The sequence below is a fragment of the Tenrec ecaudatus genome, chromosome 6 (genome assembly GCF_050624435.1).
Source record: "Tenrec ecaudatus isolate mTenEca1 chromosome 6, mTenEca1.hap1, whole genome shotgun sequence".
NCBI classification, from domain to species: Eukaryota; Metazoa; Chordata; class Mammalia; order Afrosoricida; family Tenrecidae; genus Tenrec; species Tenrec ecaudatus.
In genome coordinates, this window is record NC_134535.1 from 80298990 (window position 1) to 80323820 (window position 24831).

General features: G+C 50.6%; 2 protein-coding genes across 5 annotated transcripts in view; both read right to left on the reverse strand.

Annotated features, from left to right (window-relative positions):
- Positions 1-1690: 1690 nt before the first annotated feature.
- AMHR2 (anti-Mullerian hormone receptor type 2) lies at positions 1691-7949 on the reverse strand. Of its 3 annotated transcripts, XM_075552924.1 has the most exons (11): positions 7901-7949; positions 7430-7615; positions 6989-7180; positions 6606-6683; positions 6382-6494; positions 6063-6293; positions 3870-3984; positions 3540-3712; positions 3198-3345; positions 2711-2847; positions 1691-1888 (listed from the first exon to the last, which is right to left on the reverse strand). In XM_075552924.1, exons 1-11 carry the CDS (start codon positions 7947-7949, stop codon positions 1691-1693), a joined length of 1620 nt encoding a protein of 539 aa, XP_075409039.1. The 3 variants fall into 3 exon arrangements, with proteins under 3 accessions (XP_075409039.1, XP_075409040.1, XP_075409041.1); XM_075552926.1 differs by lacking the exon at positions 1691-1888 and having other exon boundaries at positions 2803-2840; XM_075552925.1 differs by lacking the exons at positions 2711-2847; positions 3198-3345.
- An 11242-nt stretch (positions 7950-19191) lies between these two features.
- SP1 (Sp1 transcription factor) overlaps positions 19192-24831 on the reverse strand; it is a 36347-nt gene continuing 30707 nt past the window's right edge. For both annotated transcript variants that reach the window (XM_075551609.1, XM_075551610.1), the window contains exon 6: positions 19192-24560. In XM_075551609.1, coding sequence (XP_075407724.1) covers positions 24247-24560 — 314 coding nt within the window. In that variant the 3' untranslated portion in view covers positions 19192-24246. The remainder of the gene's footprint in view (positions 24561-24831) is intronic.

A 24831-nucleotide genomic window follows, 5' to 3' on the forward strand; every position in this document is an offset into this window, starting at 1 on the left:
CCCCCACAGCCGCATGTTTAAATGCCCACATGGGGTTTACAGCGAGGGTTTTAGGCAGCACAGAGCTCGTCAGTCGGGTTACAGATGAGGGAAGGAAACCAAATTCAACGACACATACGGGGGCATGCCATACTCAGAAATCAGGAGTAAAAACACGCCGTGCCCAGTCACAGTGAGCGGGCCGGCGAGGGAGCAGGGACTCCCGAAGCACTGCTTGGATACGTGCCTAGTCACGCCCTGGTGCCAGAGACTTTGCAGAATGCGACTGTGCTGAAGTTTCTGCACACAGAAAACCCCGGCAGACACGTAGTCTGGGCGTCCAAGTTAGACCCTGTCCCTTTCCCTCCCCCTGGCCATCTGCTGGAGCTGCCGGAGCCATTGTGGACCAGGAGGTGACTTTGAGGGACCAGGAGGTGACGCTGGCTGTCTGAGACCCACGAAGCCAGGGCAGCAATGCGAGACTGCTCAATCCCTGCCTCCCTTTCTGGGAGAGAATGCATCCTTGGGTGCTGCAAAATCGATGCCTGCAGCCAGAGTGCAGATTAACTCAAGATGAGGTTATTCCTGCGGACGGGTGGGCAAGTGTGGGGATGTCAGTTCCAGAACTGCAGGCTGGGGGACTTCGTCTGTGTGTGGGCCCGTAGCCCCGGGTACGGGGATGGGCCAGCAAGAGGATGGACACCCAGGGACAAGCAGAGTGTTTTCCTTCTGAGGTCTGCTTCCCAGCACTGCTCCCCAATGAGCGAGCCCCCTCACAGGTGCCTTCTACCACCAGGACTGACTCCTGGTCTCCGCGGACCCTGGCATTAAAGAAAGAATTTTATCCTCCAAAAATAAAAGACGAAGACGTGAAGGATGTTTTGAGACTGATTGTGGTAGCAACTGTACAATACTGCAGGATGCGTGGTATGATCTCTGGATTAGCTCCTAATAAATGGTTTGGGGAAAGAAAAGAAAAAACAAAAAGACTTGAAGGATGTGATCTGAACAACAACAGAAATAAAGGAATAGCTCGTTTAAGCAGATCCATGGGATGAAGGAAGGGCTTTTCGGCCTGGAGTTCTCCACATCGCTTCTCCGCTCCCTCTGCCGTGCTCTGCGCCTGCAGCATCCAGATGCCTCGCGTGCAGATGCTTTGATGATGCTGCGCCTGCCTGCGGCACACGCTCTCAACAAGCCGCTCAAGCAGCCTGGGCTCCGTGAGGTCTTCCTGGAACCCTCGGAGGCCCAGCGGGGACAGAACCCCAACTGGAAGAGCTGCGGGTCTCTGAGCACCTCAGGGCCGCAGTATTACTGTGTGAAGTCTTCTTTCCCCAGTTTCCGGGATGAGATCTGAGAAGCAAGAGGAGGAGACGGGGACCCGGGAGGAGCCCAGGATCACAGGAACAGAGAGGATGGACGGTCCCAGGAGGTGAAGTTAGGAAAGCTGTTTGCTTCTAGTGCACACCCCAGCCCCACCCCAGCCCCACCCCAGCCCGCCACTGGCCAGAACTGTGCAGGCTCCAGAAGCGTCCACGGCTTCGGCAAGTGGGAACCAGACAGGCAGGCGCATGGTGAGGCAGGCCATCGAGTCTGCGTGCACAGAGATTGTCCACACACTATTTACCCACGAGACCTGGCACAGGCAGGTGAAGGATGCCTGGGGCAAGGGCCTTCCTGACCGCTGTCGTGGCAGACTCTCAGCTGAGGCCTACAGGGGAGCATGGCAGGGGTGACCAGCTGATGCGCTGTCTGGCGGGCAGAGAGGCAGGCAGCGCTGGGGGCGGCGAAGGGCCTCCTGCGGGCGAGCCAGGGCAGCCAGGCGTTGCTGCACACACTCGGCCGTCAGCCTCGCTTCTGGGTCTGCGTCCCAGCAGTCCTCTAGGAGCTCCCTCAGCCCACCAGGCTCCTGGGAAGAAGGACCAGGAGACAGGTTTCGACGTGGATCCTGAGTGGTCCCAGGCGCCCTAGTGCATCTTCAGCCACACCTGTTTGCAGCATTCCACTCATGAGCCTTTCTGGAGCCTACTCCCCGCCACCCCCTCACTCTAACCTCCAGCCTCCAGCATCTTGCTCCCTGTGAAAGGCTTGCTGGGAACCTTTAGAAGGGTCCATGACTCCACAGGAGCAGCCTCAGACTAATTAGGCTAACAGGAAGTCCTTCTCCTTCCTCTCCGGCATCCCCCAACCCTGGAGCCTCTGGAGACAATGCCTGGGCTGCCCTTAGCTGCCCCTCCAGATAGCTGTGTCGTGGAAACCTCAGAGCAGGTCGCAGGGGAAGGGGCACCATGTGAGGAAGTAGAGCTGTGTGCCAGGGCCCGGCTCTTCTGGGGTCACGGGCAGAAACACTAGCCCAGATTTGGGCTTCACTCCACCAGCAGAGGGACCCGTTTGGAGGCGAGCTCCAGGAAGACCCACAGTCAAGTCAGTGAGGAGGGGACGGGCGAGCCAGGCTAAGCCAGCGTGAAGAGGGCTGAGGCCCACTGGGCAAGGTGACCAGGAAGTGTGTGGGTCTCAGGTCCTCAGTAGGCTTGTGTGGGATTTAGGGTGGAAGAGAGCGAAGGCAAGTGTGAGCCAGGTTTGCCCGGCTCCAGCTAAACAAGAGCCAAGGTGTGGCTGCAGATGAGAGAAGCTAGGTGTGGCTGGGCTGCTTCTGCAGAGAAGAAGCCCCTGCTCCCCCCGCCCCACCCATGCCTCTCCACCCCTCGTGGACCAGCCTGTGGGCTCTTACTGCGGTGAAGAAGCGCCAGGTGGGTGGGATGAAGGGGCGGCGTCTTTCTTCCACTGCCAAGGCCCAGAGCTCGCAGGCGCTGGGGCTGCTGCCTAGCTCGGCCTCGTAGGCCAGTTGGAAGGGTGGCAATCTATTGTCTGAGAGAAGGCATGGGGGACCAGCATCAGCTCAGGGCATGGATTCTGGGGAGAGAGCCTAGTGTGGGCAACAGCAAGGTTTCCTGGGAACCAGGTCAGGAGGTAGGTGGGGCTAGAGCGGGTGGTAAAGCATCACTCTGACCCCCGTCCTTAAAACCCACCGCCCTCAAGTCAACCGTGACATTCAGCAAGGCCCTAGACAGAGCAGAGTTGCTCCCCAATTTCCAAGGCTGAAACCCGTCACTCCTTGCCCTGAGGGAGCAGCTGGTGGGTTTGAACTGACAGCCTCTCACTTAGCAGCCGAGCACGTCAGCCCTGTTCCACCAGGGCTCCTTGCCCCTCGTCCTTACCAGGCTGCAAATCTGGGCAGCGGCTCAGAATCTCCCACAGGAGCAGAGCCAGAGAGTACACATCCGCTTGCCGGAGGGCTGTGCCCCAATCCTGTAGGTCCAGAGTTTTGTCCAAGAGCTCAGGGGCCATGTACCTGTGGGTGCCAGCCTGGAGAGCAAGGTGAGGGGGCCCTGGAGTTATTATCTCCATGGCAACCTTCACCACAGCACTAGGTCAAGCAACCTCCCCTCCCATACAGACTCAGCGATGTCCCCGAGGCTACAGGCCTGGCTGTGCTGTGGCCACGCCAAAGGTGCATCTCCACCAGCACCCTGGGCCTCACCCGCCCCCAGCATCTTTACCTCCATGATGGCAGCTGGGAGTCTAGGTTGAACAGGGGTCCAGGCCGGGGGCTGCGTGAGGCCGGGGAGCACTAAGGCCAGGCCCAAGTCTCCAATGGCACATGACCCATCTTCCCGGATGAGCACATTCTGGCTACTCAGGTCTCGGTGGGCGATGCCTGGTTTATATTGACCTGTGGCAGAATCTGAGGATGAAGGAGTGGGGATCCTCTTCCTTCCATTTTTTATGACCCACCCCTCCCCCTCCAATCTTAGGGAGGATCTGAAACATTGTAGAGGGGTTCCTGACTGCACCGACCCCCCCCCCTGGGCTTTTTTTGGCTCACCCACCATCCCGCCAGCGTTCCTCATGGAGAAATGCCAGGCCCTGGGCAAGGGACAGTGCCATCCGCAAGGAACTTCCCCAGTCACTACTATTCTGGGCCAGGTAGTGGCACAGGGAGCCCTAGGGAGAAACAGAGAGATGAGGCACACACTAGTGGAGGGAGCTGATCCAGCTTAGTGAGCAGAGATTGGTGGCTGACTCCCCCTGACACCTCTCAGCAGAAAGATACACTGAGAGTCAGGCCTGGACCACAGGCCACGGTGGAGTGAGGACCTCCACCATCAGACCGGCAGACTGACAGGAACAATAGCAACTCCAGTCCAGGGTACTGAATACTTACTGGCCAGGTCTGTCTTACTGGCCAGGGTAGGAGTCTGGTGTAGTGCAACGCTAACAACAAACCCTCGGACCGAGACACTCCCATCACCCCATTCTACAGAGGAGATGGTAGAGGAGGATAGCAGGCTTGCTTGAAGTCATGGGGTGAGCAAGATGCAGAGTGTGATCCCAAGCAGCGGTCACTAAGGGCGTCACTCACTGGCTCTAGGGCCTCGGAGAGCTAGAACAGGGCAGAGACAGACGCGGTAAGGCCAAGGCCAAGGCCAGAGAGGCCCAGGCCTGGCATCAGGAGTGAATCACCTGGCCTGACAGGTCAGGCCTGTGCAGACAGGGCTGGTAGAACAGTAGGTGGGAAAGATTAGGAAACAGAAAGGAAGGTGCACTAGAGTCCTTGTTCAACAAACATCAATGAGCACCCCACCCACCCCCCAGAAGTTCCAGGGCAGATAAGAGGTAATGGAAATATGTAAATACAGAATGTGGAAAAATCTGGTGATGGGAGGGTGAACTGGGTGGGGGGGGCGGGGGCGGGGAGTGGGAGGGGCCCATAAGGCAGGAGTGACAGCGTTTTTGTTTAATTGCTAAGCAGTTTGAGTTGGGCCTTGTGATACTTGATCAGAGGACTTTCTAGAGTTTAATATTTCGGAGGTGTAACAAAAACAGATTTCAGAGAAACCAACAAACCAACTGGTTCTGACTCATGGTTGCCCTCATGTGGCTCATAGTGGAAATGCATGTCCTAGTATTTCCAAAGGTCATGCTCTTTTGGAATTCGATCCCCAGTGGATTCCAACTGCTTACCGCAGTGTTGGTAGCACTTAACTGTCTGCACCACCGAAGGAATCCAGAGCAGTTGCAGGTGATGATAAGGCCCTAGGGGGAGCTATTGCATTCAACAAAATGGATTGCAAGATTGGCGTGACTGAGAATCGAAAGTTGTTTGGGGATCCTCCAGATTGAAGAAGTCTTGACCCCAATCCCTCCTCTTCCTATTGTGTGTATATCCTGGTTGTCCCCCTCATTGCTGTATTACCTATAGTACAATCCCTTTCTGTGATGTATGTCTTTACCTATAATTAGGGGCTTGCATGACCCCCCCAAATATATCTAAGCCTTGGTTAGCAATAAAGATCCCTCTTGGCCTCTCCTGGGCGCCCTTTCCTCTCCGGTCCTCTCTCCCCTGTTCCATTTCCCCTTGCCCTCCTCCCCCTCCCCCTCTCTCCCCGTGGGACCACCAAGTGGGGCTGAGGTGAGCATGCTACCATGAAATGTGTCTGACTCCGTTATTTCAATCTCTCCTCTATCTCTCATGCTCTCTAGGACTTTATTATAAATAAAGATATATATATCTGAACCATACAATTGCGCCTATCGAACCCGCGATTAGCTGTGGGGGGCTGGCCTTTCCCCCCGCAGGGACTGACTGTGTTTTCCCCAACATTGAACACAGAGCCTGCCTGACACATGGTTTAACCATGTCCATTGAATGAATCCATATGACTGAGTTGGAGGGCTATGTCTCTAGAGGAGTGTAGCAATGCTTTCTCTAAGTTTGGGGATTGTTTTAATTCCTCCCTTTGCTGATCACCCTTTCCTGAGATGAAATATTAATTTGAAATGTTTAAAAACATTCATCTGTTTTTGATGTTTTAGAGAAGCGAAAACTCCAGGGTGGGGGAATCCGTCAGAATAGCCACTCCCCACCACCTAAGGACACCACATGACGCGACGCGACCCACCCATAGCAGGGGGCTTCCAAAAGCATGGTGGAAATTTGGAATGAGTGGAATTTGGAAGAGAGTGGAATTCTCCCACCTACTTTTCGAAGCCCCTCCCAGTTTACACTTCTGGGTCCTTACCTTGGGGTGCAGTTCCAGGACCAGGAGGGGCACACAGGGCAGGGCGCCAGGGTTCCCCTTGCAGGCGGTGATGAAGCGGACAATGTGCTCGTGCTGCAGGCCAGGCAGCTCATACAGGGCTCGCTCAGTTCGAAACTGGGCCACGGCCCGCGGGGGGAAGGCTTTGATGGCCACCGGCTCCCCGTGCAGTTTTCCGGCCCACACCACCGCATGGCCTCCTTCCCGCAGGACCTGCTGGGGACACGGTGTGGGTGCTGAGGGCCCGGGCCTCCTCCCCGGCCTAACCTCGGGCGAGAGCCCTGCCCTCCGAGCTGGGCACCTGGGAGAAGCACAGCCCGGGCAGCTCCTGCAGCTCCTCTCGGCAGCCTCCACCTGAATGGGCGCCTGGGCGCCCTCGCCCGCGCCCTCGGCAGGCCTTCCTCTGCAGCAGGCCTGGGGCAGAGAAGGGCATGGGGTCAGGGTGCACAGGCAGAGGGGTGGGGGAGGGGAGGCGCGAGTGGGGTCAGTGTCTGGAGGTCTGGGGGAGGGGTGGGGAGAGGATGCTCAAGGTGAAGGTACCCAGAAGGAGCAGCAGGAGCAGCAGCAGCAGCAGCAGCAGCAGAGGTGCAGTCCAGGACTTGCCTGCACACCAGGACAAGAAGCCCCCCCGCCCCCCCCCGCCAGTGAGTGCCTGAGGCCTGCCCACTGCCCCTCTCTCTGGCTCAGAGCAGCCTCGCTTCTGGACCCACCCCCGCCCTGGGCACCAGCCCCATATCTCCCGGTCACCAGGGCAACCAACTTTTCAAGGCCAGGAGAGCGAAACTTGGGGTGGGGGGGGCGTGGGCGGTGGTGCAGGGTGAGAACTGGTTCTGGAGTCTCCACTTGGCCTGCTCTGGGCCCCAGCCACCTCCCCCCACTCGAGCTCCAGCCCCCACGAGGCTGCCTACCTGGGGCAGCTCGGGGACCCTGGGAGCTGGGAGTCCCGGGGCTCCCCGGCGGCAGCAGGGCGCTGTAATTGGCATTGCACAAGTCCGCGCCACAAGAGCAGGTGAAGAGGGTGGAGCGGGGGCTGGGGTGGGCTCGCAGGGTGGGGTCACAGCGTGGGGACTCGCAGCCCGGCTCATCGCCATCGCGACATCCTGGGGAGGGCGGGGGGGGGGGGGGCGGGCCGGGATGAAGAGAGGAGAGAGGTGACGGGGTCTGGGGACAAAGAGGGACAAAGTCCCCCGTTGGAAGCAACCCTTCCAACTTAAGGAAGCCCTTTCGTTCTGACTTTCCGTCCCCTCCTTCCCGCTCCAGGGCTGCCACGGTCGCCATGGCCACTGGAGGATGCCGGGCCTGCCTGTCCCTCACCACAGCCACCGCCTGCCTGGTCCTTTGCCATTCACCTTGCATCTCCACCTGGGCCCGGTCTTGAGTCAAGTTCCAGATCCCAAAGCAGCAGTGACTGTAGAGGCAGTGGATAACTCTGGGGGGGCCTGTGCCTCCAGAGTCTAGCAGCTCCCCCAGGGTCTTTGTGCTTCCCCGGACCCCTGGTGCTTCAAAGAACACACAGGCCCGCCTGCCAGGGGGTGCTGCAGCCCAGGGTGGGGAAAGAAGGTTCAAGGTGGACGTGAGAGCCAGGGTCAAAGCCACACCAACCACACCCCACACCTAGATTTTATGTTGCCCAGGATCCCTCTGGACCGCCACCCTGAGCAACGAGGCCCAAACCGAACCTCCCTCCCCACCACGCCTGCGAGGAGAACACCCCCTTCTATCCGTCTGTCTGCCTCCCTCCTTTCCTCTGCCATCCCACTCCCCACTGCAGGTCCCTCATGGGTGGGTAGAAAGCCCCTGCCCCTCCTTGAGACACTTACCCTGCACAGCTGTGGGGAGCACCGCCCAAAGGCCCAGAGTCCCCAGCATCCTGAGGGATGGCAGCACCCCGAGGGGGAGCACTGGCTCCCTCCAGTCTCCTTCAGACATGGGGCACATGGTGGGCCTTGCAGTCCCTCAGTTCCCAACTCCACCCGCCTTGCTCCTATCCCGGGCTCTGTGGGGGAGACAGCTGCTGTGGGGGAGAGGGTGGTGGTGGGGAGAAGCAGAGAAGAAAAGGGAGGAGCAGAGAACCAATCTCATAACGTCCAGCCACCTCCTCTTTCCTTTGACTAGCTGGAGGAGGGGGCCAAGCGGGAATCCAGGGATGCCTGAATGCAAACCTTGGCCCCTTGATGAACCTGAACAGAGGTGCTGGGCCCTGCCGGCCCTTTGCAGGCTGGAAACCCAACCGTGTTCAAGTGCTCAGACAGCAGCTCCTAAGAGCCTCCTCTCTCTTTCCAGGATTTGGATCTGTTACCCTGGAAAGAGAGAGACATGGAAGGGCCTGCAACAGGCTTAAGAACTGACCCTGGTTTCCCAACTCAGAATCCGGGAGCATTTATATAAAATTTCTCAGAATTAAAACAAAATCATACTGAGACACTGTTGGTGTGTGCACACCTTAGACTCGGAGATCCTAAGGACTGAGATCATTTGAGATCAATCAGAACAAAGTTCCGCGGGTTAGAGAGAACGGCGAATGGAAACCACCGGATAGATGGGCAGGAGGTGGTGGGACAGGGGAGCGAGTGGGCGTGTGAGGGGACTACAGCCAGGGAGATGAAGGACAATGGAGATGAATGGTTGAATGATGCTCTCCTCTGTAAACTTTCCCCCAACTCACAATACAAAATTCAAACAGAAGACCACCAAGGGCGGTGATGAAGGTAAATTTTATGTGGATTTTACCACAGTACTGAAAAAAAATCACACTATAATATGAAAATTAGAATAATTTATAAATTATCAAGGGTTCACGAGGCTGGGAGGGGGGAAATGAGGAGCTGATATCAAGGGCTCATGTAGAAAGAAAATGTTGAAGGGAGACGTAGGACAGTGTAAGATATGACAAAATAATAATTTATAAATTATCAAGGGTTCATGAGAGAGGGGGTGGGAGGACGGAAGGGGAAAATGAGGAGCTGATGCCAGGGGCTTAAGTGGAGAGCAAATGTTTTGAGAATGATGAGGGCAACAAATGTGCAAAGGGTGCTTTACACAATTGATATATGAATGGATTGTGATAAGAGTTGTATGAGCCCCCAATAAAATGATTTTTTTAAAAAAGAAAATGTTTTGGAAATGATGGTGGCAACCTATGTACAAATGTGCTTGCTACAACTGATGTATGGATTGTTGTAAGAGCTGTAAGAGCCCCAATAAAAGTATTTATTAAAATTAGAAAACAAAACCACACACTAAATAAATCACCATTATTGAACAGGTAATAAACATTCTGGTTTTTTAAGTGAGCATCTACTTGGTGCTAGGACACAGCGTGTGCCATGCCCATTACCATCTCCTCATGTAATTCTCCCCCTGAGATGTTCCCTTCACTTGACAGGTAAAAAAGCTGGATTTCTGTGACTTGGCCAACGTCACTGAGGGCTGGGATTTGAGCCTAGATATGGCTGACTCCAGGAGTCCTGGTGGCAGTTGTGGTCAAGTGCTCGGCTGCGAACCAAAAGATCAGTGGTACAAACCCACCGGCTACTCTGACAAGCTGTTTCCGTGAAGATTTCCTAGGTGGAAATCTTTTGGGGCATTTTACTCTGTTCTGTAGGGTCCCTGGAGAAGGACCTCATGGTTGGTAAGGCAGTGACAAAGAGGAAGAACTTAGATGAGATGGGATGGGTTGACCCCGCGGCTTCATGGATAGGCTCAAACATAAGAACAATGGGGAGGATGGCACAGGACCGGGCGGCATCTCCTCTATTGTGTCTGGGGTCGCTATGCCTTGGAACCCAGTCACTGGGAGTCACAGTGGGCTCCATGGCACAGGACAACATCTGACTCCAAAACCCAGACTCTGCTCTGCAGCAGACTTTGCTGCCCCCCAAACACAATGTTTGAATCCTGGGCTTTGAGTTCCACAAGGGTAAGTCAAAAAGCATTGATAGAAAACATTTAGTCCACCACCACAAGAAAATTAAAATGTGGAACTATTCTTGACAGCTCGACCTCTTAGGTAGATGAAAAGTGTTTCCATCTTCCTAACGCTTCCCTCAGGAGGGACCAGTTCCTGGAAAAGGCTATTGTGGCAGCTAAGGCTCGTGTCAACTGGCTGAGCCAGAATTCTCAGTAGGTTAGCAGTTGAGGCTCCCCTAGCATGTGACCTGACCTAATGCCAACAACTTCAGATGTGCTCAGTGCCGCAGAGCAGCTGCAAGAGGACTGGGGAGGAGCGCAGCCTCCCTGCAACGGGAAGAGTGCCCTTGGGGGTGTGGCTCCCAGAGACTCACTGCCAGGGAGTCCATTCTGACTCATAGTGACCCTAGAGCAGTGGTTCTCAACCTGTGGGTCACGACCCCTTTCACAGGGGTTGCCTAAGACCTTATTTCCAATGGTCTTAGGAAAGGAGACAACACTGCTCCTCTATTGTCTCCAGGCGGGTCCGCCCACATGCAGATACCCACATACGAGTGCCCAGCATGAAGACCGTGACCCATGCCACACCATGCTTCAAGATGAAATTTCGTTTATTTATCATTTGAAATAAATAGTTCACAATATAGAATTACATATTGATTTTGTGATTACTTACTCACTATGCTTGAATTATGTTCAATTTGTAACAATGAAAATACATTCTGCCCAGCAGATATTTACATGACAATTCGTAACAGTAGCAAAATGACAGTGGTGAAGTAGCAATGAAAATAATTTCATGGTTGGGGTCCCCACCACATGAAGAACTGTATGAAAAAAAAAAAAAGAACTGTATGAAAGGGTTGTGGCATGAGGAAGGTTGAGAACCGCTGACCTAGAGGACAGGGTAGAACTGCCCCTGTGAGGTGTCTGAAACGGTAACTCTTAACAGGAGTAGAAAGCCTGGTTTCTCATGGAGCAGACTGGTGGTCTGAACTGTTGACCTTGCAGTTAACAATGCATAACCCATCACACTACCAAGGCTCTGAGTCAGAAAAACATGCAGCTTATTCTGACCTACAGACTTGCACCAGATTGGACTTCCATTTCTTCAACTATGCACCCACCTTAAAAAAAATTACATGTAGGGTGTACAGCGGAACAGCAGGGGAATGGAGCGGCGAGGTCCCTGGGAAGTGCCAAAAGTGGACTTTGAGGCCGGGGCTTGGCACCCCATCAGACTCGACTGGAAAACACTCCTACAGGGTTTTCTTTTTTGTTGTTGTTGTTTTTTGTCATTGGCTTTTTGTTGTGTTTTGTTTTCTTTGTTGCTTTGTTTTACTCTATCTTGCCTTTAATGCATGTTATTATCTCCGCATGCATCAAAGAACAAACAATCATATCATTGTGTGCTCACCTTCCTGATACAATCACTGAAGACAAATGTGTGCATAAGCAAATGTGGTGCAGAAAGCTGATGGTGCCTGGCTATCAAAAGTTATAGCAGCTGGGGTCTTAAAAGCTTGAAGATAAACAAGCAGCCATCTAGCTGAGAAGCATAAAAGTCCACATGGAAGAAGCACACCAGCCTGTGTGATCACAAAGTGTCGAAGGCATCAGGTATCAGGCATCAAAGAACAAAAGATCAAATCATTATGAATGAGGGGGAGTGCAGATTGGGGACCCAAGACCCATCTGTGGGCAGCTAGATGTCCCCTTATGGAAGGGTCGTGGGGAGGAGACTAGTCAGGTGCGGTATAGCAACGATGAAACATATAACTTTCCTCTAGTTTCCTCTCCCCTCTGCCCCTCCCGCTGTCGTGATCCCATTTCTCCCTTGCGAATCTGACCAGAACAGAGGATGTACACTGGTACAGATAGGAACTGGAAACACAAGGAATCCAGGACAGATGATCCCTTCAGGACCAGTGGTGAGAGTGGTGATACAGGGAGGGTGGAGGGAAGGTGGGGTAGAAAGGGGGAACCGAATGCAAGGATCTACATATAACCTCCTCCCTGGGGGGACGGACAACAGAAAAGTGGGTCAAGGGAGACGCCGGACAGTGTAAGATATGACAAAATAATAATAATTTATAAATTATTAAGGGTTCATGAGGGAGAGGGGAGTGGGGAGGGAGGCAGAGAGCGAATGCTTTGAGAATGATGATGGCAACAAATGTACAAATGTACTTGACACAGTGGGAGTGTGTGGATTATGATACGGGTTGTACGAGCCCCCAATAAATGGATTAAATAATAAATTGTTGAATGGGAAAAAATATATATATCCTGATACAGACATGATGACCCTCTGCTGTGGCCACTGGAAAAGAAGACCCTCAACAAGATGAACTGACACAGTTGGCGGTGACCGTGGCCCAGGGTAACAATGATGAGAATGGGACAGGAGCAGACAGGGTTTTGCTGTGTTGTCTGAGTTGGCGGTGACTCAAGGGCACTAACAACAATATCCCTTCCTGTACTTTTCCATTTCCACCATATCAAAACGATTTTGGCACCTTTAAGGGCCTCAAATCATGTTTCTTTTAGATGTACTTTCGTCTTGGGAACAACAAGGGTGTGAAAGGGCAAGATTAGAACGGTAGGCAGAAGGGGATAAGGCTTACTGAGGAAATGCTCCTGCCCTTAAAAAATGAGTAGGTGCCTTGTGATGACAAAATGCTTGCTTAGTGCAACTTTTTTGGCCCAAATATTATTTTCCGTTTTCTTAAAACTTCATAATAAGCCTCTGTGAGCACTCAGTGTCCTTGGAGAAAATCGATTAAGATTACCCCTTTGGTCTTCCCAAATTAATTCAGGAGAACCTTCTAGGCTGACCATCTGCCTTGAATTTTACCGGACTGGAATGGACATCACTTTCTGGGTTGTACTGGTAAATCTAAGACTTGGCCCCGTTTATCATTTGTTCCAGAAAAATTGTCATTAGCTTTGATCTTGCTTGAAAGACTGATGGAAAGGTCAGCACTCTGAGCTAAACTGATCGATACTTAACAGTGTTTTAGCATCCTGTTTTATAAAGGTACTCTCACAAGATATCACAGAGATCTGTTTAAAACAGGTTTTATTGGGGGGAGCGGGGAGGGAGGGAAAACAAATGAGGAGCTGACACCCAGGGCTCAAGTAGAAAGCAGGTGTTTTGAGAATGATGAGGGCAACAAGTGTACGAATGTGCTGGACACAACTGATGTATGTATGGATTGAGATAAGAGTTGTATGAGCCCCTAGTAAAAATGATTTTAAAATATGAATTAAAAAAACAGGTTTTGTTTAGAATAGACCTGTACATGTCTGAAGAAAACTTTGACTTACCCCTTTTTTGTGTGTGTACATTTATCTATGTACAGACGCATACATCTATACACATATATGGGAAATACGTACATACATAAGCATATATATATATTTACTGTCATTGAGTCAATTCCAACTCATAGCAACCCGATATAGGATTTCCAGGACTCTAAATTTTACAGAGACAGTCTCAACTTTCTTCTCCAAATGGCTGATGGGTTTGAACCACTGATCTTGTGGTTAGCTAGCAGCCTAACTCACAGTGCCACCAGGACTCATTTATTTGTGTGCTCATCACCTGCAGGGGTCAGCAGTGTGAAAACCACTAGCTGCTCCACGGGAGACAGAGTCAGTCTCAAAGAAAAGCTTAGATTCAGAGACTCTCAGGGGCAGTTCTACCCTGTCCCGTAAGATCACCAGGAGCCAGCCAGCTACTAGAAAGGGAGGGTACAGTTCAAACTACCACCACCAGAGGTCAGCAGACATGATAAACTCAGGGCTGTGGCCAGGGGTCAGAAAGCACTTCCTATGGTGACTGACATAAGAGGGGGCTTAAAAAATTCCATTTCTTTTGGTTTCAATTTCTCCGTCCCTTTTTTTGAATCCCTCTTGGAGACACTACAGCTCCTACGAGCATTTAGCACACGGTGTGTAGGAAGACTGTCAGCATGGCGATGGGAGGAAGGCGAGGTCTACGACTTGGGCTGAGATGCAGCGGCCTGCGTCCTATTGCATCTGACTGCGCGAAACAATAGATAATCATTCCCACACCTGTGAGCAACTAGGTGGTCCCACGAGAATGAATCAGAGGGAACTGGTTCCTTCTTCGAGTTTTCTAACTTCTTCGTGGCTGCCAGGACCCCGTTCTGGGAATGAATTGGTTTGGGGCAGGCACTGTGTTACCTCTGATTCTGGGGGTTTCTCCTGGGGTAGCCTGAGTGCAAAGTTACAATCTCTGGGAAGCAGCAGCTGGAGTATGAGCAGGGTTGGGGGCGGATGGACTGCTGCCTTGAGCCTTTCTAGAAGTCTGCAGGGCCCTGCCAGTTACAGGGAATGTTGTCCTTAGTTCTTTCTTCCTTTTCCAGCTCCCCGATCAGATAGGTCTGGAGGAGGAGGAGGAAGAGACGGATAAATAGCATCTTGTGTCTGGAGAGTCTCAAAAGACGTTATCTCCTTTATAGTGGGAGCAGGGCTAAGTCAGGCAGGAAGTGGATCTCCATACCCAGCGAGGATCATGGTAACTGCACCTGCTCTGGGTGGTCAGGCCTTAAAACTGAGATAGGGATTGAAGGGGGAGACCCAAAAGCCGAGGCATTAGGAAGGCGCTGGGGCTGTCTTCAAACTGGCCTGCATCGGAAGGAATTCCACGGTGTCCACGCTGACTCATCGTGACCTCATCCAGGTCAGAGGAGCACTGTGCTCTCTCGGTTTTCTTTTTTTTTAAGTAATTAAATATATATATATATATATATATTTTACTCTCTCGGTTTTCAATGGCTGCTTTGGGGGAAATAAATCATTGAGGCCTTTCTTCCTCTGGGTGGACTGGAACCTCCAACCTCCAACCTGTCGGCAATGTAATCATTTGCAGCATCCAGGAAATCTTCAGTAGGGATCCCAAGTCAAGCCTGCAGTGACCCAATAATTTCCCTGTGACCTCTATGATTATAAGGATACAATAAGTTGGTTTACTTATTCAATTGGCATAGATTAAGGACCAGTCAAAAGTGTATTTTATTAGGATCTAGAGAGAGAGTGAGTTGTGGTCCCTGCCCACTAGGCATTCATAAGTTCAGAGTCTAGAAAGAGAGGCCACCAACAAGCAACCAGAAAATTTTGCGTCACATGAGAAGTGAGCAGAAAGATTAAATTCTGCCTAGGACAGTGGTTCTCAACCTTCCCACTGCTGAGACCTTTTCGCACCGTTCCTCATGTTGCAGTGGCCCCCCAACCATAACATTATTTTTGTTGCTACTTCATCACTGTCGTTTTGCTACTGTTATGAATCGGACGACCCCTGTGAAAGGGTCGTTCGACCCACAGGATGAGAACTGCTGCCTCAGAGGGCTTCATAGAGAAAAAGAAGTTGATTCCGATGAAGAGTGACCCTAGAAGGTTTCTGAAGCTGGAGCTGTTTACAGGAGCAGCCAGCTTCAACCCTCACAGCACAGCGGGCGGCTCAGCTTGAAGTGCTCCCTGACCTCTGGGGAGCCACCCGGTGCCTGACAGCGCCCCAGGCCCCCTTTCCCCATCAAATCCAAACCAGGCCCAACCCCGCTCAGCTTCCCAGATCAGGGAAATGGGGTGTGTTTGGGGGTGGGGTGGTGAGGGGAATATGGCTGTAAATTCAGGGCCCCTTTTCCTGGAGAAAACAAAAACCAAACCAAACCAAACTCACTGCCATCCAGTCAATTCCAACTCATCGGGTGCCTACAGGACAGGGTAGAACAGCTCCTGGGAGTTTCTGAGACTGCAACGTTTCACGGGGTAGAAAGCCTCCTTCGTTTCCCCACAGATCAGCTCATGGTTTCAAACTCCCGACCTTGCAGCGAGCAGCCCAGTATGTAATATACGACCCCACCAGGGCTCTACATAGAGAAAAGGATATTTAAATCACCTCACGGGTAAACAAGGACATAACAAGAACGAGAGTTCTAGACAGAGGGTCCAAGAATAAAGGCAGAATTGTGAAGTCGAGTGAGTGTAGGTGTGGTGTGGTGTGGTTTGTTGGCAGGGCAGAAGATGGGACCCAAACCCCACCAGACTCAATGCCATCGAGTCGATTCCGACTCAGCCATCCAGGACAGAGCAGACCTGCTACTGTGGGCTTCCCAGGGCGTAAGTGTTTGCCGGAGCAGAAAGCGAACGAATAGTGCGTTGATTTGGAAACTCATACCCTACCAGGCCCCCTTGAAGATCGGGGTGGGGCAGGCTGGTCACCGCTTCATTTCTCTGTTGAAAGCTTAGCTTGTTCCTAAAGATTTTAGGCAGCGCGATACAGAAGGTGATTGACTGGGGCTCCGGAAGACTACAAATTAATTTTAAGACGGTAGCAGTAGCCAAGGTGAGTTCTAGACAGCGTAAGAAAAACTTAAAAGGGAAAATGTGAAGGTCCATTGTCTAGGTAGGGTTCCTCAGTAGTCCGATGCGAAAGGACAAGGTCATTTTGCGGTCGAGTGCATGTGTGCATGTGTGCCCGAGGGCAGGTGACACTTGTGAGGGCCAAGGGGACGGTTTTACACACCGTTTGAATCACCCAGTAGGCAGGCTTCCTGGCTAAGAGAAAAGTAGCAACTTTGGGATTGCCCCCCTACCCCACTGCAGTGATGGCAGCGTTTGGGAAACCCACAGGGGCAGTTCTCGTCTATCCAACAGGGCTGCCGGGTAGAAACTGATTTTGCAGTGAGTTTAGAGGGGTTTCCCCCCTTAACATGTATGTAACAGCTACAGTGGGTGGGGCTTCCGTAAACGGGGGGGGGGGGGGGAAAGGTAAGGGATGAATGACAAGTAGCGGCCCACATTTAGGGGAGAATACTGCGGGGCTCCGGCGGGGTGTTAACCCATTAGTGGCTGCGCAGGAGAAAATACCTGGCAATTTTGCTCTGAGATTACAGCCGGGAGACCTTAATGGGCCAGCGAGCTTGGCTCTTTGCCCGAGTCACGATGAGTCAGAAAGGAGAACAATGTGAGGGCGAAACAACCACTAGTCAGAGGTGGGAGGAGAACCAGGCGTGTGGGTTCCCCCTCTAAGAAGGCTTTCGGATGGAGCGGCGGGCAGAGGGACATCGTTGCCGTGGAGTGGCGCAGGCTGCCGGCCAGCAGCCGGAGGGTCGGCTTTGTCAGGGGAGATTGCAGAGCAATGACTCCACGGGGCTGGAGTGGAAATGACTTGCACCAACTTCGGAAATGAAAGAACTAGATCAGTTGTTCGAAGAGGAAGCCGATTTTTCTGAATGTGAGCTGAGAGCGCGGGGCTACCTGGAGGGCTTCAGAGGGAGACACAGAACCAGAACCGTAGGAGGCCAGAGAACACCTGGCGAGCGCCAGGCGGGTCTGCAAAGGAAGCCGCATTCCTAGGAAGCGTGTCTGTGACTGCTAAGCATCCGTTTAAAGAGCCCGGTGAAGGGATACCTGCTTCTAGCTCATCCGCTGATGGCCAAATGTGCAGTTAAAGCCGTCTCCGTCTCCGGACGTGGTGATGGTTTGGTTTTTCAAACCGTTATTGCTCAGCCCAACCAGCACACCGTTAGGGCTCAAGGAATGTGTCCTGAACGAATGGGGACACAGCTATCCAAGTTGACACAAAATAAAACCTGCCATCAAGCCAAATGCTGTATGGCCCTGGCTACCTGCGGAGAGCAAGTGACGGAGTTTACCTGTGGCTGACAAACGGCAGCGAATGAACTGAGCAAAAAACCTAGAACTAGCCACGGGCGGACTCCTCCAGGGCAATAAAGGAAAACCACAGCCCGAGGGGAACTGGCAAAGCTAACTATCTTCTATTTCAACTGGGGGTGGAGGTCCACATTTAATCGTGGTAAGCAAGGTTTTGTGCTAACTGAATATACTTAATAGACAAACGGACTTGGAAAAGCTCATGGAGTTCACAAACTTTGAAGACCCCTCGTTAAAAGAATCAAGGCCTTTTATAAAAATGATTTCTTTGACTTGATGCAAAGGGCTTAAGTGGAGAGCAAATGCTTTGAAAAATGAGGAGGGCAAAGAATGTACAGATGTGCTTCATACAATTGATGTATGTATGGATTGTGAGCAGAGTTGTAGGAGTCCCTAATAAAATGTTAATTAAAAAATGATTGTTTAGAACTGGTGCAAGGAAAATGTAATATGAGTCTAAAACATCTTATCAGAAAGAGCTCAAAACCCCACAGAATGGAGGAATGTCACACACACACACACACACACACACACACACACACACGGGAGGCAACCACAATGCATGATAAATATGCAGCTTCAGCAATACAAATGATTAAATGGGTAATCCTAAATAATGTATGTAGTGTCCTCTTCAGGAGGTAAAGCTTTGTACCCTTATCCCACCCCCACCAAGGGTGGGCTAGTTTGGTTTGTTCCCCAAGAATGGATTTGGGGTTTGTGTGTAGACAAACACTACCTGCACAGTAGGGAGACCTGTCAACCACCACTTTAATCAAGTGGTGAACATTACCATCACCAATGTCACGTGTCCATCACACACTCAATACTATGAGGGGAAACTTCACCTCTGTGGTATTTTCCAAAAACTGTAAGCTCAAAATCATAGGAGAAAAACAAGCCCAGGACATGTGGGCAATACTCCCTCCGGATTAAGATCATTAAAAACAAGGAAAGTCTGAGAAACTGTCGCAGAACACACTAGGTAAACATGACCACTGCATGCAATGATACCTGGATTGGCACCTGGAACAGGCCATCAATGTAGAAAATGTTGCTGAAACCAAGGTGAAGTCTGGAGTTGAGCTAATATACACCAATGTCAGTTTTAGTTTTGACAGATGTCCCCTGGTAAAATGGGGGAGGGGGGCAGGGCCCCACAGGGTGGAAGTGAGGGAGAGGTTTATGAAAACTGTACTTTTGGCAACATTTCTATAAATCTAAAGTTATCAAAAAAATAAACATTAAAAAGTTGGAGCGACCTTCGCTGGGCCCTTCACGTTTCTATGAAGCTGTGGCGCTCAGTCGTTTGGCCCAGGGATGGCTTACCTGGCAGGCAAGTGGGGTACATTTGCACTGAGTGTGTACAGAAGCACAACATTATGGCCACACACCTGTGTTCGTTTCAGGATTTGAAGTTATACCAACGACATGTTCAATCCTCCCATGCCCAACCCTCAACACACCAGAGACATGGCTTTTTATTAAAAAAATTTTTTTCTTTAATTGGTTTACAAAGAAGCTACAGACTACATTGAAACTAATCTTTGTACAAAAAGGCCAAAAAAGAGAGAGAGAGAGAGAGGAGGAGCCCCAGAATACCCAGAGACAAAGGTGGGGATGGGATGGGAACCAGAAAGGAAGATGAGCGAGCAAGATGAAACTGAAAGAGTAGCTTCATACATAACAACAGCAACGAAAAGACAAAAGAGCGAGTAAGATGAGTGAGCATTTTAAAGTATTTCCCCACACAGCCCTGGTGATAATCAGGTTGGAACCAACAACAAACACAGCATGAGATTAAGAAGTTTAAAAAGGCAACAGTGGTATGAAGACTGGCCATTGCCAGTGTTGAGAGAAACAAACTCGTTTTAGGCACCAGAGATCGGAGCACTGCCCCACCGCCCCCAGAGGATGACGGGAGGGAAGAGGGGGCAGGCCCTGGGCAGCTGCCATGGGTGTGTATAGAAGGGGTCTGCTCGGGTCCATCTCAGCACTTCCTCCAGTCTTTGTGCCCTAGATTGGGGAAGGCTACAGGAGGCCTTTCGGACAGAGGGTCGAGCAGAAACAGGAAGTTGTGCCCTTGTGTTCAAGAGCAACTGCTGGAAAAGTTGAAGGCTACACACCAGGAAGCCCAAACCCCGGGTGAAGGCACACTGTAATTCCTGAAGGTGAAATATGGGCGCACACACCCCAGGAGAGGTAGCAACAAAGTTCTCACTACCTGAAGCCCAGCCTAGGCCCGTTTTGTCTGATGGGGAGCTGGGACTTCAGGGAGTTGAGGGACAGATCGCCACATCTCTTACTCCCGTAGCAGAGACAAGGCAGGCTGGGGCTGCTTGATGAGTGAAGGGGAGAAGGGAACAACATACTCATTTCTCTCATGTGAACACTGTTGAGGAAATCTTTGGGGGTTTGGGGAATTCCGGTTAGAGAAGACCTAGGGAGGAATAAAGCCAAGGACTCCCCTTCTCCTTTCCCAGGCTGCAATCTGAAGCAAGTAAGCCACATCTGGAAGAGGGAGTCGGAACTTAAGTTTAGGGCTGCTTAATGTCTTCCTGGGGTCTGGTATTTAGGGATGGCAGATAATGGAAAAAACAACAGGTCAACCTCAAAGCTGGTCTGTGCTCACCCTCCCAGAGGAGGTCTGTACCAGGAGCAGAGCCGAGAGAGGCAGCAGGGAGAGCACACAGGCTCCCAAACAAAAGTAATAACCTGCCCATATTTTATCAGCGGTTTTCAAAAGCACTGTTTTCCGGGGTTGGAGAAGTGCCATATCCTCCTCCCTTTCCTCAAAGCCATCGCTACTACCTTCCCTCCTGCCATGGGGTCACTGGCTGGCTCGCTCACTTCTAAGGGAGATGACTCGCTGAGATTACAGGTTTCTTTCTCCTCCCAACTCCCAAAGACAAGCAGGCTTTGGTTGGAAAGGGGAAGCTGAGCTATGCAAAAGCGCCCTCACGCACTCGGGGCAGCTAGACTATCATTTCCTTGGCACCGAAGTCCTAAAAATCATCGATCTGATCCCAAGGTCCCAAAGGCATCAGGGTACTTAAAAATGAGTAAAAACAAGTAGCACCAGGGCTCCCACAAAGCAAAACAGGGGCCTGATTAGTGCCCCTAGAAGAACCCCTCAAACAGTATATAAATTTATTGCGTCCTAGCAAAGATCTGCAACTTCCAGTATTCACATAATGTGAAGATATTAACAATACAAAATATATTCTGAAAGTCAAACACCTGCAGTTCATAGTGCTTTCTCAGGTTTGTTAAAAAAATACAATGCTTAGTTTCCTATATAGGATATACAAAAGCAAAAAATATATATATATGTATATAGTAGAAATAAATCAGCCATAGTAATTTACAGCTTTTGTCTCCAACCCTCCCCCAATCATAATCTTTACCCCACATTTCAGTCTATACTTTCTGGAATCAAAGGTTCTATTTATTCCGAACCAGGATGAGAAACATCCAATAAATTGCATATCTGCACAGCACCCACAGCGTGGCAGCCAGAAGGTCCCTGAAGGAAGGTGGTGTGGGTCGCTGCTGTCTGGGTACAAGTGAGCCAGTCCACTGACGGGCGGCTGAGCGGGTGAGCGTATGAGTGCATTAGCGTGACCACTCCTCTGGGCGCCCGGGCCCTGAAAGGTTTGGTCATTAAAACAAATAAATTAAAAAGCCATTCATGGAGAGAAACAAAATGAATCAGAATCAATTTGCCTGTCAGTTCCATTATTTCTGCTGGATAGTGCAGGGAAAGGGGAATTTCAGTAATGAGCTCCTGACTCAAGGAATGTAAGCTCCTATGTTTCTGTGGGAAAGGCAGAGGCACTCTGCTGCTGGGGGACAAAAGCAGCCGCCAAAGAGAGCAAGTGGTAAGAATTTGGTGTCAATCTGACAACTGGGTTGTGATAAGCCAGCAGCTTTTCCATCCAAGAGGACCCTTCTCAATTAACCACCAGAAACTGTCATCCTCAGCATCACTAAGCTCCTTTTCCATGCCGTCACTTCCTACAGGAGGAGAGTCCGTTCCTTGAAATGCGCTAGCAAAACACTGCACACTCCCAGGAGTCTTCCTCCCCTTTGCTCCAACAGATGCCAAAGTACATGATTACAGACGTCAAATAAAGGCTCCGAGCGCTGCCTTCCCTGGGATACGGGTGGCTGGGCATGGATGACTTTCACTTCACATGAACAGAATTGGGGGCAGGGGGAGTTCTTTGCAATAGTTCCTGAGTATCGAAAACAGTATGATGTCTGTGAGAAATGCCCAAATGAAGTGGACTATATTTTAGAATAGGTCTCCTAGTTCACGGTAAACAACAGTACAAACTTACCCAAACTTATGTATTATATGAAATACATAATAGATTCACAGCATCATCTATCTGAGCCACGGTAGAAAGACCTTTGCAGAGAACTAGGGCTCTTCTACAGGATCTGGATGTTGGTTCCACTTTCAAATACAAAAAAGTTTCCCTTTGCAAAGTGCAGTGAAATATCCCCCCTTTAAAACTGATTTAGCATTAAGCAAAAGAAATAATCTCAGGAACACACCAGGTTTTTAGGCTACATTTCCAGGTAACGGGCCTGAAAGGCATTTTGATCTGGATTTGATTCACTTTCCAACAATTTCCAATACAATTTTTCACCTGTGTGTATATATACACGCAAAAGCGTCAAAAAGTTCATGGGAAAATCCCATTCTCTTAATTTCTTTTTCCATGAAATTTTTGAAGCCCCCTCATTCAGGCACACGCACACATTCACACACAGGCACACACAAAAACTTCACCTTCTATCAGATCAGGGGACACTTTTATTGCAGGTCTCTTTTAGTGTTGGCCAATAGAAACCTAACATTACACACATCGACACAGCCATTTCCAGACGCCCTCACAGTGAAAAGGCTCTCTGACAAGGTATCAGAAGGTCAAGAGAGAAAATGTTTGAATGGCTGGGCCTTGAGGACAATTCTAGTCGCATGTAAATCTCAGTGCCAAATGCACCAAGAGTTCCCTGCCGCTATCATTTTTTGATTAGGCTCTTCTGGAATCAGGCCATGAAGAAAGGACGATTTCTTCCAATCTCTTCTCTAAACCACAATGTGAGGACGAGACTTGTTTTTGTTCTGGGCTATCCTTCCCATGACCCTGTGCTTCCTTTTCCTTAGGAACGGCCCTAAGTGCACACAGGAAGAGCACAGGAGAACCATGGCCTCGCCACTCACACACGCTCCAGTTCTACAGAGCGGAAAGCCAGAACAGACTTATTAGAGGGTGCTCCTTGGTAACACAAGGGGGAAGAAACGCTGAGGATGTTCAAAGGAAGAAGTGGAATTCCTCACAAACCAAAGCCCGCAGCTACCTTGGAGGGTAGACAACTATGGGAAAGTTCAAATGCTCCACCAACTCCTGAACCCAACGACTTCAAGTCACCTCCTCTTCTGGACACATCAGACTCCGACTTAAAGCCCCACTTCTTACTTAACCATCTTTTGACAGTTTATTCACTCTGATCCCAGACTATCACCATCAAAGGGTCTCCTGTCTCTTCATAGAGGAAGACTCCTGAATCTCCACGCTTAGAACAGTTAGGGAAGGGAGGTGCCTTTGACCCTCCAGCACCAAAAGGGCGCCTGCGTCAGTAGTTTTTTTTTATAAAACACTCCTTCCCCTGCTCCCACAAGCATCCGCCTGGGTCTCAAGGCTTCTCTGCTCTGTGGCTAGGATGTAGGACTTTTAAAAGACAATATTGACATGAGTCTCCTCCAGGGATCACTACCAAAAACATAACATGAAGTGATCAGGTAACAGAAGGGGAGATAGACAGTGTTGAGTCAGGAAAGGAGTGCAAGAGGCTGATCCCAAATAAAGACAAAATTAAGAGAGGAAAAACATTATGCATGTATATATAAACTAAAAGCAGAGCAATATGAATGCTTAATCTGGTGGGAAGCCAAGACAACATCTACAGAAAAGCTTGATGTGTCGTCACAAGGCTCAGCCATAGGAAAATAAGGCAATATAAAAATGACCAAGGCATTTTGGTCACAGAATGGTCTCCTTCCTCCTCCCAGCCAACCCCTGTGAATGCATCTCTATATATCTTTATATATATCTTTATATATAATATAGAATCTGTTTTTTGTTAAAAAGTATTTCAATGATCATATATATTTATCAAGGCATGATGGCTTTAGGAAAGGGGAGGGAATCCATCATGGGGGAGCTGAGATGGAAAAGGCAGGAGGGTGGCTGGGGTAAGAAGTATAAGAAACTGTCTGGGGTCAAACAAATGCTCATCAAAGTGTGGCACCAACAGAATTGTCATTAATGTTCCCCACTTTAGGGAGGCACTGATGATATATGTGGGTGCCAGAACCCCATCTCTCTTCTCTTGCATTTCTGCCCCCAATTCTTCCCACCACCATGCATTTTTAATGCCTCATGGCTCTCTCCCACATGTCTCTTGGACCCATGCTACCTTGCATCCCGGGGTTGATGGGTATGGCCCATATGTCTCTGCCCCCGGGTGCCTGATCTCAGAAGCCATTCCCACTGATATTAATGGACTGCAGATCTGCCACCTGCATGACGTTGATGCCACTGTTGGCAAGGCGGGCAATACCCTCTGGACAGATGGCTTCCATGGCTACCATATTGGTAGTAATAAGGGTAGAAGGAGTGGCAGTGCCACTGCCTTCTGAACCTGCCCCACTGTCCAGGGGCAAAGTGCCCACACTCAGGGCGACACCTGGGCCCCCTTTCTTATTCTGGTGGGTCTTGATATGCTTTGACAGATGGTCACTCCTCATGAAGCGCTTGGGGCACTCAGGACAGGCAAATTTCTTCTCACCTGCAGAAATGAAGAAAAAGGAGGTAAGGAATGAACAGAAGGGAGTCTTGCCTTAATGCCACCACACTACATTTATATGAGGCCAGCACATGAGAAGGCGGCATCACTAGCTTTTAGGAAGCAAAACCAGATACAGGCTGGGGAGTGCTCAGAACGCCAAGACGGACCTCAGCAGGAAGTCAACGTAAAACAACCATGATGAATGGGAGGTCGATATTCTCCCCTGCTAACGTCCACTTCAACGGTCTTCCAGATGACCCACTTCCATTAG

Coding starts and splice junctions, on each gene's coding strand:
- AMHR2 (XM_075552924.1), bottom strand. CDS start 7,949: ATGCTGGGGACTCTGGGCCTTTGGGCGGTGCTCCCCACAGCTGTGCAG. Junction 6,684..6,988: donor GGGTCCCCGAGCTGCCCCAG/GTAGGCAGCCTC, acceptor CCTGGTGTGCAG/GCAAGTCCTGGACTGCACCT. Junction 6,495..6,605: donor TCTGGGTACCTTCACCTTGA/GCATCCTCTCCC, acceptor TCTCTGCCCCAG/GCCTGCTGCAGAGGAAGGCC.